The sequence below is a fragment of the Electrona antarctica genome (genome assembly GCF_951216825.1).
Source record: "Electrona antarctica genome assembly, chromosome: 10".
NCBI classification, from domain to species: Eukaryota; Metazoa; Chordata; class Actinopteri; order Myctophiformes; family Myctophidae; genus Electrona; species Electrona antarctica.
This window is the reverse complement of record NC_136791.1, coordinates 18,149,542-18,164,957: the sequence shown is the minus strand read 5'-3', so window position 1 is coordinate 18,164,957 and position 15,416 is coordinate 18,149,542. Positions and strand designations below refer to the sequence as shown.

Here is a 15,416-nt window from a genome sequence, read left to right as displayed (position 1 = left end):
GATTCGCATTTGCACATAATGCAGGAGGCAGCAGCGCGACCCCTTAATACAAACGAGCGCTTCCAAACTCCAACATTTCTTCTTCTTGACAGAAAGTAGCTCATAACATGTCTACGGGGGATTTTTATGAAAAACAAGCTTTGCAGATTGAAAGAGAATAATTCAAGCTTGGACTACAGCTGCAATGTTGGTGAGTTTAACGTCGTTTAAGACAAGCAGATCGCAAACGCAAAATGATGAGTGGGGAGTCAATGGAGGGTATTGCAACTCTAGATTCATCCAATTATAAAAAAATCTAGAGTTGCAAATTGCGGCTAAGAAATAGTCATCTAGGATCATGAGTAAACCAAGAACCTATCATCAGTCTAACAGTAGAATATCCAAAGACAATTAATAATCTGTACATTGAAACGGTAAACACAATAGGATGGCAGCTCAATGACCTTGCATCTGTAAAATCTAAATTACATTTTTAGCCTTTGCATAAGTGCTACGGCAAGTGCTACTTGCTGAGTTTGAAGAGGTAAGTCTGAAGAGATAAGTCTAAACAGCTGAGTCTTCAGAGTACGGCAGAAGATTGGGAATTGAGTCTGCGGTTCTAATTCCAATGGAGAGTTCACAATTTGTGCCACAATTTTTGTATTTTTACAGTTTTTCATGTATCTATGAGGTGACAGTAGACACCCTGGAGTCGTTTTTATGTGCAATGGTGTATTACCTTTGTATTTAGGGTTTCTTCCTGGAGGCTGAACCCTTGACAGTCAAACGGGCCAATGAAATAAACAGTAATAGTGACATCACACTATCAGCCCCTCCCTTAACCCCTCCCCCTTTATCATAAAACTACAGCTGTGGGTGCAGCTTCAGTTCAGGTGGATCACCACCCATCACCACCCACCAGGCATACTTAATGAACTGGTGGGCGTGCCCACATAAAAACAACATTTTAACAAATACTGTACACGTTTTTGAAAAAATTTATACCTCTTTATATAACAATAAGACCTGATGATCATGTTTTAGGGTGGAAATAAATCACAGCACTCCATCTTTAAAGTAGAACACAAGTTTTGTGTTAGTTTTTCTTTTATAAAACACTAGCAGGGCACGCACGCACACGTGCACACGCACACACACACACGCACAAAAGATTATGGTTTTGAACTCTGGTCCCCACGATTCATGAGGAGCGTGTGGTCTGTCTGTTAAGATGTAAGCTGTGATGGATGTCGACTTACATTTGCTAATGTTCTTCTAAACCGATAACTCAGACCACAATAACATCCTCTCTCTCTCTCTCTCTCTCTATTCCCATTCAACCTTTAGCCCATCTTTTCAAACAGGTGCAAATCACTCGAGTGCTTTAACAAATAGCTGAATAGATTTATTATATTGTATACGCCAAAGATTATGAAATATGCTCTTGATAGGACTACATATAGGCTGCAAAATGAATGTCACATTCCTTTCCATTTTGTCTTTTATAAACGGTGCATGTCACAAAAATATAAACAGAAACAAGTATCACTGCTCTGTTTTGCGAGATATTAAACTTTAAGTAGAATGACACAGAAGAAATCATTTACAGTCACAAACTGTACAACAGTCGGCTAAACAGGTGCAGGGCAGGAAAAGCATGATAGAGTGTGGATTATATTCTGGTTCTATGTACAATTTAGTAGAGTGTAAAAATGGATGGAAAGAAAGAAAGAAAGAAAGAAAGAAAGAAAGAAAGAAAGAGAAAGAAAGAAAGAAAGAAAGAAAGACAGACAGACATTTGTCTTCTCTATCTAGAACATTATTTGAAGGTTACACTTTTACCATGATCGGATTACAAGAAACATTCACTGCAGGTGGAGGGAGTAGGAGGCTAACTGAAACCGGAACAAGAGGAGGGAGGAAGGGGGTCGACAAATGGTTGGACGAGGGGAGAGAAAAGGAGAGCTGAATGGGAATTGGTTTCGTTCATGACTGTAGTTCCCTTTTCCACAAGGTGGTTATAAACTAAGATGGTTCATTTACAAAGTTATTTCCGTTTCAAATTTGCAGCTGAGCTAATTAAATGAAGCTATGAGAAACGGCCCCGGAACAGGAAACTGGAATGCCACCTTCTGGAAGGGTCCGTGTCATTAGTCCGACGGCTCGTTATTCCAACATTACTAACCCTAACCATTGACCGCACGCGGAAGCCACAGGGTAAGTCTTAACCGGCCATGTTACCCTATGTCAGACTAATGCGCTGTCCCCCTACTGGAAAAGGGAACTACAAGTCATGCACAGAGCCCAAGAAACGAGTGCTGAGAGGAGAGGAGAGGAGAGGAGAGGAGAGGAGAAGAGAAGAGAAGAGAAGAGAAGAGGAGAGGAGAGGAGAGGAGAGGAGAGGAGAGGAGAGGAGAGGAGAGGAGAGGAGAGGAGAGGAGAGGAGAGGAGAGGAGAGGAGACTTGGCCAACATGCATTCCGCTGTCTAATTTTTACTCATCAGACTCTTGAGACTCCTCTCCACAGCCTCATCGAGCTCCTCCTCCAGCTCCTCCTTCTTGGACATGGCCAGTTTGGACTGGTAGTCACGCACTATCTGTTCTATGTAAGGGGCACTTTGTGTTCCGTGCAGCATGAGGGTCCATTCCTTCAGCATGCCGCGCTGCGGCTCGTTGCCGCTGAAGCCCACCTCCAGGAGCCAGGTGCCGCGCGGGTCCTCGCCCCAGGTGTGGGTGGTCATGAAGGGCCACTTGTCGAAGCCCACCTTGGAGTCGTCGTCGCGGGACCTCCGGCTGAGCAGGATGGACTTGGTGCCCATGGGCGACGTCATGTTGATGTTGAGGTCGCCCCGGCGGGTGGAGTTGACCGTGACCACGGCCTGGACGTGCTCCAGGTAGCGGACAAAGTTGTCCTTGCCCTGGCAGGCGTCCGTGGTGATGGCGAGCACAAGCTTGTCTCCGGACTGGATCTTACTGGAGAGAAAGGGCAACACAGAGGATTTATTGAGAGGGGGTCGGCAACCTTTTTGTCATTTTCTTGATAGTCAGTATGCCATATCAACATTACGTTTAACTGTTTCAAAGCCATGCCCGAGATAATGAGATGAATCTACCTTTGTCCAGGTAGCCATGCCCGAGAGAAGGAGAATTGATTAATTGGCGTTAATCGAGCGTGTAAATATTAATTATGACACCACATAACAATTTAATATTTCACTAAACTGATCCAGTTCCATATGTCTGCTCGTGTCTTTGTGGCATACAATTTCACTTATTTAATCTGTATCCTGCAGCCTGTTACTGCTATACACATAGATAAAACATTGCATACAGTACACTCTATGCACACTCGTACAAGTACAGTTAGCTCGCTCTCCCTCTCCCACCCACAGCCCTCAAATATTTTCAACAATGAAATTTGTCATCAGCGACATATTATGCGTGACCATATTTGTGCACAACTGGGCAAACAATTGAGCTTTATACTGTAGATCTGAAACACGAAAAGCCTGGGTATTCTGTCTGCAAAGTCATCATTGCTATGGGGAGAATGTTGGGTGCATCATGATTCAACCACTACAATGAATTCCCCTCTGCTCTCATCACTGTGAAAGGCCATTCACTGGCAATCCCATCCAGCTATCATCTGGAATCCATTTGAATACAAACGCCATGAGGTGGAAATATGAATAATTTAGTGATTCATAATTTTCCGGGACTTAGCGGGCAAAGGGTTGCAGAGGCCAGAAGGCCAACAGGTCAGGGTACTTCACTGCATGAGAGAGCAGAGATTTTGAATAGTTAAGGACAAATATGGATGAATAATACAAAGCACCAAATTTTATAATAATAAAGAAATTATATTGTCTATTTTTATTATGGTTTAATAATTTTGAATGTACTTTTAATGTGCCCTGTTGACACTTTTACCCTGTTGAAAATACATAATTATTTGTCGAGCATCATGGTTGTGCAACAAAGTAACTAAGGGTGAGACGCGGCGAGGTCGCGTGCACGCATCCGCCTCATTGCTGGCAGACTGCAGGACTACTAGCTCTCAACGTGTCACATTGTGATATTTTCAAATAGCCAAAGTAGGGCAGTAGCGGTTAGTGTTGGTTTTGTAACAATAATCAAAATTAGTGACTAGTAACTAAAGCCAATTATTTTAGTGGAGCAAAATTATTTGCCTCAGAGATGCAGTGGAGTAATTATATGTAAGTACAGTACAATACTTAGATATACTAACCAGTTCCCACCACTGGCTGTATAACTCACAATTGTCACAAATTGGACCATCTCAGTGTACAAGTACAGCTTCTTCTGAGAAATAGCTTTTGGAGAAACTGTGCCGAGAACAGAACATTGGGTCTGTGACTCGTATTGCTGCGTGGTTCTTTCCTCAATCTTATTATATCCAATGGTACAGACCTGTGGAACATTACATAATTCCATCCAGAGCGCACGCGTTGTAAGTGTGTAGATTTGCTATTTTTGCTTATTTATATAGACTAGACCTGTACGTGCCCGTCGGCCACCGGCCTACTTGAGAACGATGCAACTTTGGAACCTACAGTAATAATACCTGTTGTCAACCTTGTCATATAACCTGTTTTAACTGTCTATCTCTGTTGTATCTGCCTGTCTGCCTGTGTCTGAAGAGGGCAAACTGACTGACTGTGAAAAGTGGACTGGTTAAGTAATCGATTGTCAGGTGTGGGGTTGCCATGGCAATCATTTGGCTGAGGCAGAGGCTGGAAATTGCACAGGTGAGGGGATTTAGGCTGATTAGGCCCACTGGCAGAGCCTGAGCAGAGCCTTTTGTGGTGGTTCTGGAGAACCGTGGGTCTGACCGACTCGATACCGGGCACTGCACTCCCTGCGGGGGTGTGGAACGTGTGTGTCGAATTAGAAGTCGGTGGGGTAAACGGTTCTCGAGTTACGTGCATTACAACATCACACACACAGAGACGTGGTGCATTTATAGTAGGATTTTTGAATTATTTTATTACGAAGCCTAAAAGGCAAAGAGAAACAGTTCCATTCGCATGTTCCAAACAGTGTTCAATGCCACAAAAACACAATTAAAGCCATGATTAATAGCCAACTTAAATGTTGTAATGGTGACAACCCTAGTAAAGTACAGATAGTCAGTACTTATAAGTACATGCAGTACTCCTCAAGCATGTTACCGCTGTGCTGTTGTGTTTAGCCCATTTAGACCTGAGGCCCATTCTAATAAAATGTCTTCTAAACCAGTTTTCTGAAAAACCTATGTTTCTATGTCAGTGGTTCTCAAACTATGTCATGTCAAGGACCTCAAAAATGATATGTACCTAATTGGCCACCGACCCCCATCTGAAAATATGTTGTTCCAGGGACCCCCCCCCCCCCCCCCCCCCCTGATGCAAATATTTGAGTTAAAAACGTTTGCTCTGAAAGAATATATATTCAAAGATTTGTGCCACATTTTCACAATTTCTCAAAAATAGTTAGTATTAAGTATAAATAACATAATGCTTAAAACACCAAAAGGGTTCCCGTCCTGAATGGCTTAGAGAGGAGGTGCCGCTGATCCCATCTGTGTCGTTGATGGAAAGCGAGATGGAGAAACACAGCGGGGCAGCAGTGGACACACTGCACAAAACCTCTGTGTTCATTTGACTCAGAGAGAGGGTGAAATGGACCTCTGCGGGTCCATTTTTACGCTATTCCGAGTTCAAGTAGCACCGAGGATTTTCACAGTGCATAACGGAGGCTGAGAGGCCACGAGTGGACTTAATAGCATTATTAGTCACACAGCCCCGCATTCTCAGAACCATTACCGCCTTCTCAGATTGATCACCGGCACCCTCCATTTTGGGGCGCACGTGTCACTTTAAGTAGAAATGTTTATCATCGCAGATGTTTATATTATGTTTATCGTTTGTGTCATTGGCGGGTGAACATTTCCAAAACAAATTCCATCCATCTTTAACAGCGCTTATCCATACATTGGGGTTGCAGGGGCAGCAGCTAGCAGACAGCTCCAGACTTCCCTTTCCCTGGGCAACATTATCCATCTCATCCAGTAGCAGACAGCTCCAGACTTCCCTTTCCCTGGGCAACATTATCCATCTCATCCTGGGGAATCACCCAAGCGTTACCAGTGGTGGAGAGGGTAACCGGAGAACTCGCCGGTTTTCGCGAAAAGTGCGGACATCTCACCAGAAATGTCGCCGCGAAGGCCCCCGAAAGTTTAGTGTGTGTGTAAACACAAACATTGTCCTAACACAAAGATTAAATGCCATTGATAATGACTGGCCATTTTTGAGTGTTTGTGTAAACACAAACATTGCGTAACACAAACATTAAAGATGAAGGTGAGGACGCAAATTTTGTATGACGTACGATAATAAGAGCGCCCCTCACTTCACACGTGTGATTTATTATTATTTATTATTATACATACTATACATACTACTACTATAAGTAGCCTACATTTTGATGCCAATACATTCGTAGTTTTACTCAAGTATATTTTTATTCTATTCTAGACTAGTATTTCTATATTGCGGTATTGATAGAGTGTGACTATCTCTTACTTAACACACTTTACACACACAAACACACCCACACCCCTCTCACGCGCACGTGCACGCGCACACGCACACGCACACGCACACACACACACACACACACACACACACACACACACACACAGAGTGAGAGAGACAGTGCTGATTCTGAGCTTCTTATAGGGCTGATTCACTGTAATGCATTCAGAATAAAGAACAGCATGCAGAGATGCATAAAACACTAAACTACACGCCAAAGGCCTTGTTGTGCACGTCTGCCAGTCAGGCACTAAATAAAACACTTTATATTAGCATATTAAAGAGAGCCAACTACCATTGGCTCTGAGAGCACAGCCCTCGCTGCCTCTGTGCATATACTGTAAATCCCCCCTTAGTCACCTAGTCGTTTCTTGTTATACTAGCACCTGAATAAAGAGGCTTTCACTGTCCAAGCTGCTCCAGTGTCTATCCCTTCTTCTGCAACTGTCCCTTCTTCTGCAACTGTCCCTTCTTCTGCAACTGTCCCTGCTCCTGTGACACACCGGACTAGCTGTCCCTGCTCCTGTGACACACCGGACTAACTGTCCCTGCTCCTGTGACACACCGGACTAACTGTCCCTGCTCCTGTGACACACCGGACTAGCTGTCCCTGCTCCTGTGACACACCGGACTAACTGTCCCTGCTCCTGTGACACACCGGACTAACTGTCCCTGCTGCTGTGACACACCGGACTAGCTGTCCCTGCTCCTGTGACACACCGGACTAACTGTCCCTGCTGCTGTGACACACCGGACTAGCTGTCCCTGCTCCTGTGACACACCGGACTAGTCCCTGCTCCTGTGACACACCGGACTAACTGTCCCTGCTCCTGTGACACACCGGACTAGCTGTCCCTGCATGCTGCTGTGACACACCGGACTAGCTGTCCCTGCTCCTGTGACACACCGGACTAGCTGTCCCTGCTCCTGTGACACACCGGACTAACTGTCCCTGCTGCTGTGACACACCGGACTAGCTGTCCCTGCTCCTGTGACACACCGGACTAGCTGTCCCTGCTCCTGTGACACACCGGACTAGCTGTCCCTGCTCCTGTGACACACCGGACTAGTCCCTGCTCCTGTGACACACCGGACTAGTCCCTGCTCCTGTGACACACCGGACTAGCTTTCCCTGCTCCTGTGACACACCAGACTAGTCCCTGCTCCTGTGACACACCGGACTAGTCCCTGCTCCTGTGACACACCGGACTAGCCAACTGTCCCTGCTCCTGTGACACACCGGACTAGCCAACTGTCCCTGCCCCTGTGACACACCGGACTAGTCCCTGCTCCTGTGACACACCGGACTCCCTGCTCCTGTGACACACCGGACTAGTCCCTGCTCCTGTGACACACTGGACTAGTCCCTGCTCCTGTGACACACCGGACTAGCCATATTAGGCTGAGGCGCGCTGGTAGACTCCCTTTGTACTAAATACATACACTATCCATCCTTCACAGCATTGTTATTGTCACTGCTTGTCAGGTGAAAACCTTGTATGTCCAAAATGGTAACTTTTTGGGGGAATGGGGGAACGAAATAACCTGTGTTCCACTGGATCCGGTGAATCGGCTATTTTTGAACTGCCAAATTATAAAAAAGGGTTTAGCCCATTAAGAGCCGAGGCCGATTCTAACCAAATCCCTTCTAAATCAGTAGTTCTCGAACATTTTTGTGCCATGGACGGTGGTGGCTCAGGGGTAGAGTGACCGGATGGGAACCACAAGGTTCCCAGTTCGAACCCAGGCTCCCCCAGAATTAGTGTTGAAGTGTCCTTGAGGAAGACTCTGATCCCCTAATTTCTCTCGATGTGCATGCATGCCTTGCATGGTTTCCCTCCGGCATCGGTGTGTGAATTTAATGCACAATCCCTGTATAGCGCCTTGGATAAAGGCGCTATACAGGCGCATAATTTACCATTTACCCCCAAAACAATCTGAAAAGGCTCAGAGTTGTAGCAGAGTAGAAACAAAAAGGAAATACCTAAGTAAACCAATACTACAGTACTTGAGCAGAATTCAATTAACTTTTTTTCCCCTGCTTTTCACAGACTAATGCTATCTGTACGGTACACACGTGGTCCTGCCATCAGATAATGGGCAGGAGTATAATAATTATGGCATTGGGTCAGCGAGGAGCAGGGGACACAGCCCGTGAAAGGTTTCATAACAAACACAGGAGCCACCCGGGGGCAAGGCCAGCGTTTTCCCAGATAATGTGCGCGCGTGCGTGCGTGCGTGCGTGCGAGCGTGTGTGCGTGCGTGCCCCATATACTGTAATGGAGTACATTATGTCATCAATATTATGGCGTAGTATTACTGACATTACAGACTTGCCTGGGCTCTATCTATATTCGGGCATGCCTGACAAAGATGTACAGTATGAACATAGAAGGGGCACAGCCACAGCTGGTCCAGTGTACTGTATTTGCCCTAATGTTATAAGATGTATAAAACATGCCTGGGGATTGTACGTACAGTAGGAACAGATGGATAAAGGAAATGTTTTTTTCCCTCTCCAAGGGTATAAAAAAGAAAAGCAATTTCACTGAGGAATGTTCCTTATTTTCCCGGAATTACACACAGAAGCGCACGCGCGCACACACACACGCACACGCACGCGCGTGCACACACACGCACACACGCACACACACACACACACACACACACACACACACACACACAATTGGAACTCTTTTCCGCCAAAGGCTAATTGCCAAGCTCCTGCGTTGCTGTGATTCAAGCCTCTATGGACCACTGATTAGAAGGAGAAATGAAGGTGTGTGTGTGTGTGTGTGTGTGTGTGTGTGTGTGTGTGTGTGTGTGTGACTGTGTGTGTGTGTGTGTGTGTGTGACTGTGTGTGCGTGTGTGTGTGTGTGTGTGTGTGTGTGTGTGTGTGTGTGTGACTGTGTGTGTGTGTGTGACTGTGTGTGTGTGTGTGTGTGTGTGTGTGTGTGTGTGTGTGTGTGTGTGTGTGTGTGTTATTACTCAAATTAACCAAAAATATATTTAAACCGATATTTTGAAACAATAACAGACTTACAACCAACCAATTGTGGAGCAAGGTTATTTTTTTGTGTTTCCTATAATCATCATTTCCTACTAAATCGATTAACCCGGTATTATACTTTGTTGTACAATGGCAGTGTGCAAAAAGAGTGAAAATAGCCTAGTTCACAAAGTTCACAATGTGTCGCATCACATTGCATTGTGAGCTTGAAGATCGGCTAATTTGACCATTTATTTTGTATAATCCTTCATTAATCATAATCGAGGCAAAGGTTTGAAGTAACCGTATATATATATATATAATGGACATGTATGGACACGTATCCACGTCCATGTGACATGTGTGCATGAGATGCCTGTTAGTGTGTTTAACTGACAGTGTTGCTGCCAAGCACCGTGCGGTGCTTGGCTTTAATTATAACGTGTGAGAATACCTCCCCCGCCACCCAGCCAGTGATGGAAGAAGTACTCGCGTGTTCTACTCAATACTGCAATTTAGATGGCACTCTGTTACAAGTAAAAAGTCCTGTGTTCAAAATGTAAAAGTAAAACAAATATTCATTCATTCGTTCGTTCATTCGTTCGTTTGTTCATTTATTCACTCATTGTACAGTGTGTTGTAATGATAATCAAAATCTACGAAATAATTAGTAACTAAAGTTTTCATATATAATTGTAGTAGAGTTAAAAGTACAATAGGCCTATTTACCTCTGAGATGTAGTGGAGCAGAAGGAAATTGTAAACACTGAAGGAAGTCACCTCAAAAGTACTTGAGTACATTACTTTCCACCACTGCACCAAGCCTGCCCCCACCCCCACCTTCCATCCTCAACGCCAACCGTGCAAGGGGAAACACAGTGGCTGCTGACAGACAACGGTGATCCAAATGAGGATGGCTTACAGGAAAGACAATAGAGTGAGCGAGACACTGAGTCGTAAAACACAAAGGCATTTATCAGAGCGTTCATGTAATAGGGTAGCAATATGTCTGTCTGTCTGTCTGTCTGTCTGTCTCTTTCTTTGTCTCTCTCTCTATGTCATTCTCTCTCATCTACAGAACTGTGCCTTCACTTCCCTCGTTTCTCTTCTGTCTGTCTGTAAGGATTGCTACGGAGGGAGAAAACTGAATTGGGGACGGATCTTGTTTAAAAAAATATGTGCAGTCTATGATGAGTGCCAATTCCCTCTGGTAGCTGCTGGACAGTGGACAGCACATTTAATTTCTTTTCGTTTTCATCTTCCATTGAAAATTGTGAAATTGCCAAACAAAATTGCCCCTCTACGTTTTTTCTGTAAATATACTTTTACTGCTCCAGGTATTGATGATTTCTTGTATAGCCTAGTATTGTACGTCTTTATATGTCTTGATGAATTGATACCACAATGGAAACGATATCCTTTTAGCATTATTGCATAACTGTAACGAAACAAGTGTTCGAGTAATTCTCTGCATTAAGGTCGTTAAGATAGCCTGGGATCAATACCGTTTCCGTGTTTCTGATCCGGTTGGGAGCAGAAATAACTTATTTCATGTTGTAGTCCCTGGTTGTAGTCATCAGGCCAGAACCACCAAGCCGGAACCAAGCATCAGATCCCCCAAAATAATTTCCTCCGATCAAGGGCATCATAACTTAAGGGCATAGTTTAGCGGTGCCCGTGGGGCCTCTACATCGGTGCCCATCGGGCACTGGCCTATTTGGAACGATGCAAGTTGGAAATGCACCCCACCCAGATATAATGTCTGTGTCCCTTTTATTCCCATATATGGAGTTCTTTGTCAGGCATGCCCAAATATGGAGTCTATGCAGATGTCAGCATGATGTCAGAACAGGCCAGCTCCATATATGGACCCTGGGCAGGGGCCCGGTCCAGAGCAGAGGCCTTTTTGTGGTGGTTCTGGTGGTTGTGGGACCGACTTACTTGACACCAGGCACTGCACTCCCTGCGGTGGTGCGGCACGCGTGTGTCGAATTTGAAGTTGGTGGGGCGAACGGTTCTTGACTTACATGGAGACTTGGTACATTTATAGATTATTTGTTCTCCACATTTGACTCATCTCTTGGAGCGGTGAGCCGTAGCCAAGGAGCGGTGAGCTGCAGCCGTGCCGCGCTTGGGAATCATTTGATTAGTTGATTTGACCCCCCAATCCAACCCATTGATGCTGAGTGCCAAGCAGGGAGGCATTGGGTCTTTGGTATGACCCGGCCGGGGATCGAACCCCCGACCTCCCAGTTTCAGGGCGGACACTCTAACCACAAGGCCACTGTCTATCCCCAAATGTCATTATTTTAAAAATGTATACTATAAAGTATGCATTTTAACTGGTGGATCAAAACCATTGCCACGTACCGGAACTCCTGGATAGATCCAGCCACACAGTGGAATCGCTCGGGGACCGTCTTCCACTCCTGGGCCATCTTCACCATGCCTCCGGCATCCAGCACGCCGTAGCCAAACAGGTGGTTGAACTCCAGGCCCACTCCGTTCCTTCAATTACATTCAATTCATAATGACAAACAGGTGGTCGAAATCCAGGCCTACTACGTTCCTTCAATCACATTCAATTCATAATGACAAACAGGTGGTTGAACTCAGTTCAATCCAATCCAATCCAATTCAATGATATATTTTTTGGCATGTTTTGCCTTTATTGATAGGGTACAGTAATTAGACAGGAAAGGGGGAGAGAGATGGGGAGTGACACGCGGCAAACTGGCAAAGGCCGTCGGGCTCGGGAGTCAAGCCCGCGGCACGCCGTCCGGCTGGCTTGGCCCAGACGGTTGAGCTAACCGTCCGGGCCCAATTCAATGATTTTATTGAACATACAGTGGAGTCCCATTCCTTTTTGCCGGGCTGACATGTGTAGGTACCTATCAATGTCAGTCAGCCCAAAAAATACCTCTGGTAGCCACACCTCTGTTGGGTGGGGTTTAGCCTTAAGGGGTGTGTTTTTTTCACCCACTGTGTAATATAATAAATGGACAGTAGGTGGCAGTAGGACAGAGGCCACAGCAACTATACATTCCAGCTAAGTAATTTGCACTGCAGTTTTAGGGATTGTCATTGCTGCTGTCAAGGAGTGAAACAATATACCCATACTCAACCTTTTAATTTAACGTAGTATCTCATATATATATATATATATATATATATATATATATATATATATATATATATAGTTGTGGAAATGTAGATCTGCTGTTTTCAAAAGATTGAAAACTTTAAATGATACATACTTTTTTTTGGTATGTTAAGTACATTACATCTGTAATAGAGTTGTGTATTCTTATGACATTAATTTCATTATATATTATTATAATTAGTTAAAAGCAGGCTCTGTACCCAAAAATGCCTGTATTTAGCCTGTCCTCAGCAGGGCACAGGACAGGTTGCGTTTTTTGGGGCTTGTTTCTGAAGTGTATGCTTATTTAGGCTTGTTCCCTAATGTTGTTTAAACCTGTGATTATGCTCAAACATTGTCATAAAGCCAAGGACCCCCATGTATTTGTGCACACAGACCCCCATCTGAATGTTTTGTGCCAGGTTTTTTTATTTTATTTGTATAAAACAAAAACTATTTTAGAAAATATCTGATCTACAAGCTCACAACGACGCATTGCGAGCTTGTAGATCTGCTATTCTCAAGTAGCTGCCGATGTCCTATAGTCTTAGTATATAAATATATCCACTCATTTGTGGAGTGGCTTCTTTTCATCTGGCAACACCGGTTGTTACACTGCTGTGTATAACAGCTGGAGACGAGAGGTAGATGTCGCCAGATTGTGTGAGAGAAATAAGCAATCAGGTCTATGAAAAGAAGCCAAGCCCCAAGTCGCTTATAACAAGCGGACATGGCAACAACGGAGAAATCCATGAAGAGCTCTCGTTTTTAACAGGAGATTTAAGATGTTTCTAACTCATGTCATCATGTCAACGTCGCAACACAAATAATACAAACTACGAAAAACTATGCCATCACATAATCAAATGAAATAGTGTTGTATAAAGTACTGAACTTTATTCCTACAAAATCACGACCGTACGTTCACAGTGAATGAGTTTCTGCCGACCGGAAGCGGCCCAAACTGAACGCGGAAGTGTTGGCTGCATAGAGCCCATTGGGAAGGCTGTAGGCTGAGGAAACTGGTTATACTGCCTTTAGCATGGCCAGGCCTAGTGCTCAGACACCTATTAGGTGTTAGACATTAGGCCTGCACCCCCCCCCCCCCCCCCCCCCCACACACACACACACACACACACACACACACACACACACACACACACTTGCTTGGCACAGGTAAACGGCAGGGGGAACCTAGTAATTATAGTAAGACAAAGTATTTTAGCAACTTAGTCTTAGTGTTACTTTTAGTAGCAAATTTATTTCTGATTTAAGCTCAGTCTCAGGCTGCTTAAACTATCTAGTCTTAGCCAACTAAAAATTAACACTGGCATACAATAAACTAAAACATAATTTCTCAGACTCTTCAACAAAGATGGCAAAAACAAACATTCTTTGTTCTGTACTTATACAATTGTATAGTATAAAACACTGATTTTAAAACTTTGGCAAACTATTGCAAACCAGCACTACAGGCTACTTTAAAAAAAATAATGTGGGAAATTCTCTCTCTCTCTCTCTCTCTCTCTCTCTCTCTCACCACTGATAGAAAAAGAAAAGAAAACACATTTCCCCACCCCCACCATGCAGGCACCTCTGGCTGGAGGACCATGCGTCCCCAGACTGCTGCTGTACTTTTAATTATTATAATCATTTTGATACTTTTTACTTTTACTCAAGTAAATGGTGAATTACAAACTTTTACTTGTAACAAAATAGTTCTACATTGCAGTATTGATACTTTTACTCGAGTAAAAACATTTAGTACTTTTTCCACTACTTGGTTTTAAGTTAGTTTAAAGGGGTATTTGTTTTCTCTTTAAAACATGTCTGGGGTCTACTCAGGTTTTTGAGTGAACCCCATACAGTTTCTCTGTGTAGGGCCAGATAGCACTAGATAGATACCATTATTCTCAATCTCAACTCTCAATTCTTATATGAATCGATCAACTCTAAAGCAAAGCTTGTGAAGCTTGCTACAAGTTGGTTTTTTTTATATAAGCAACCAAGCTTCAGAAACAATTAAGCCCAATACGGCAACATGCAACTATAAGTTTTCAAGCTACTTTACAGGGAAACTAGATGGGCATAAATGGGCATAAATGGCTGATTGCAGTATTGATACTTTTACTCAAGTAAAAACATTTGTACTTTTTCCACCACTGAAGAATAATTTGTGTAAAGTTCTACAATAAGCATTAGTGAAAGTCTTTTTACTTGATTTACTTTTTTGCTTGAAAAGGAAGCTTGTTTATCTCTCTCTCTCTCTGTCTGGACAAAGAATACACACTGAAAAGGCCTAGGTGGGCTGCAGGGGGTAGCCAGCCACTAGCCAGTCTCCAGATCTCGTATCTTCACACCTCTCAGACCGGAGAGAGGGGGTTGAGAGAGAGAGAGAGAGAGAGAACTTTTTTTTTTTTCATTTCAAGTTTTCAAATACATACAAATATTTCGAAAATAGCAGATCTACAAGCTCACACTTCATCGCACCGTGGTGATTGTGAGCTTGTAGATAAAATGGCCAAATTGTGTATAGGGCTGAAGTTGTTCATGTTTTATTTACTTCTACTCCACTACATCTCAGAGGCAAATATTGTACTTTTACTCCACTACATTTCATGACATGACAGTCAGGGGTAAATATAAACTGTTACTGACTTACTCCTGATGACCAGGCCCGAACGGAATACGCGGCCGCGGTGTTCCGAT

General features: G+C 44.0%; 1 protein-coding gene across 1 annotated transcript in view; it reads right to left on the bottom strand.

Annotated features, from left to right (window-relative positions):
* Positions 1–2,447: 2,447 nt before the first annotated feature.
* pcsk2 (proprotein convertase subtilisin/kexin type 2) overlaps positions 2,448–15,416 on the bottom strand; it is a gene marked incomplete at its 5' end in the record, with an annotated part of 52,549 nt that continues 39,580 nt past the window's right edge. Inside the window, 2 exons of the mRNA XM_079511845.1 lie at positions 2,448–2,952; positions 11,936–12,073. Of these exons, the coding sequence (XP_079367971.1) occupies positions 2,466–2,952; positions 11,936–12,073 (625 nt within the window). The 3' untranslated portion in view covers positions 2,448–2,465. The remainder of the gene's footprint in view (positions 2,953–11,935; positions 12,074–15,416) is intronic.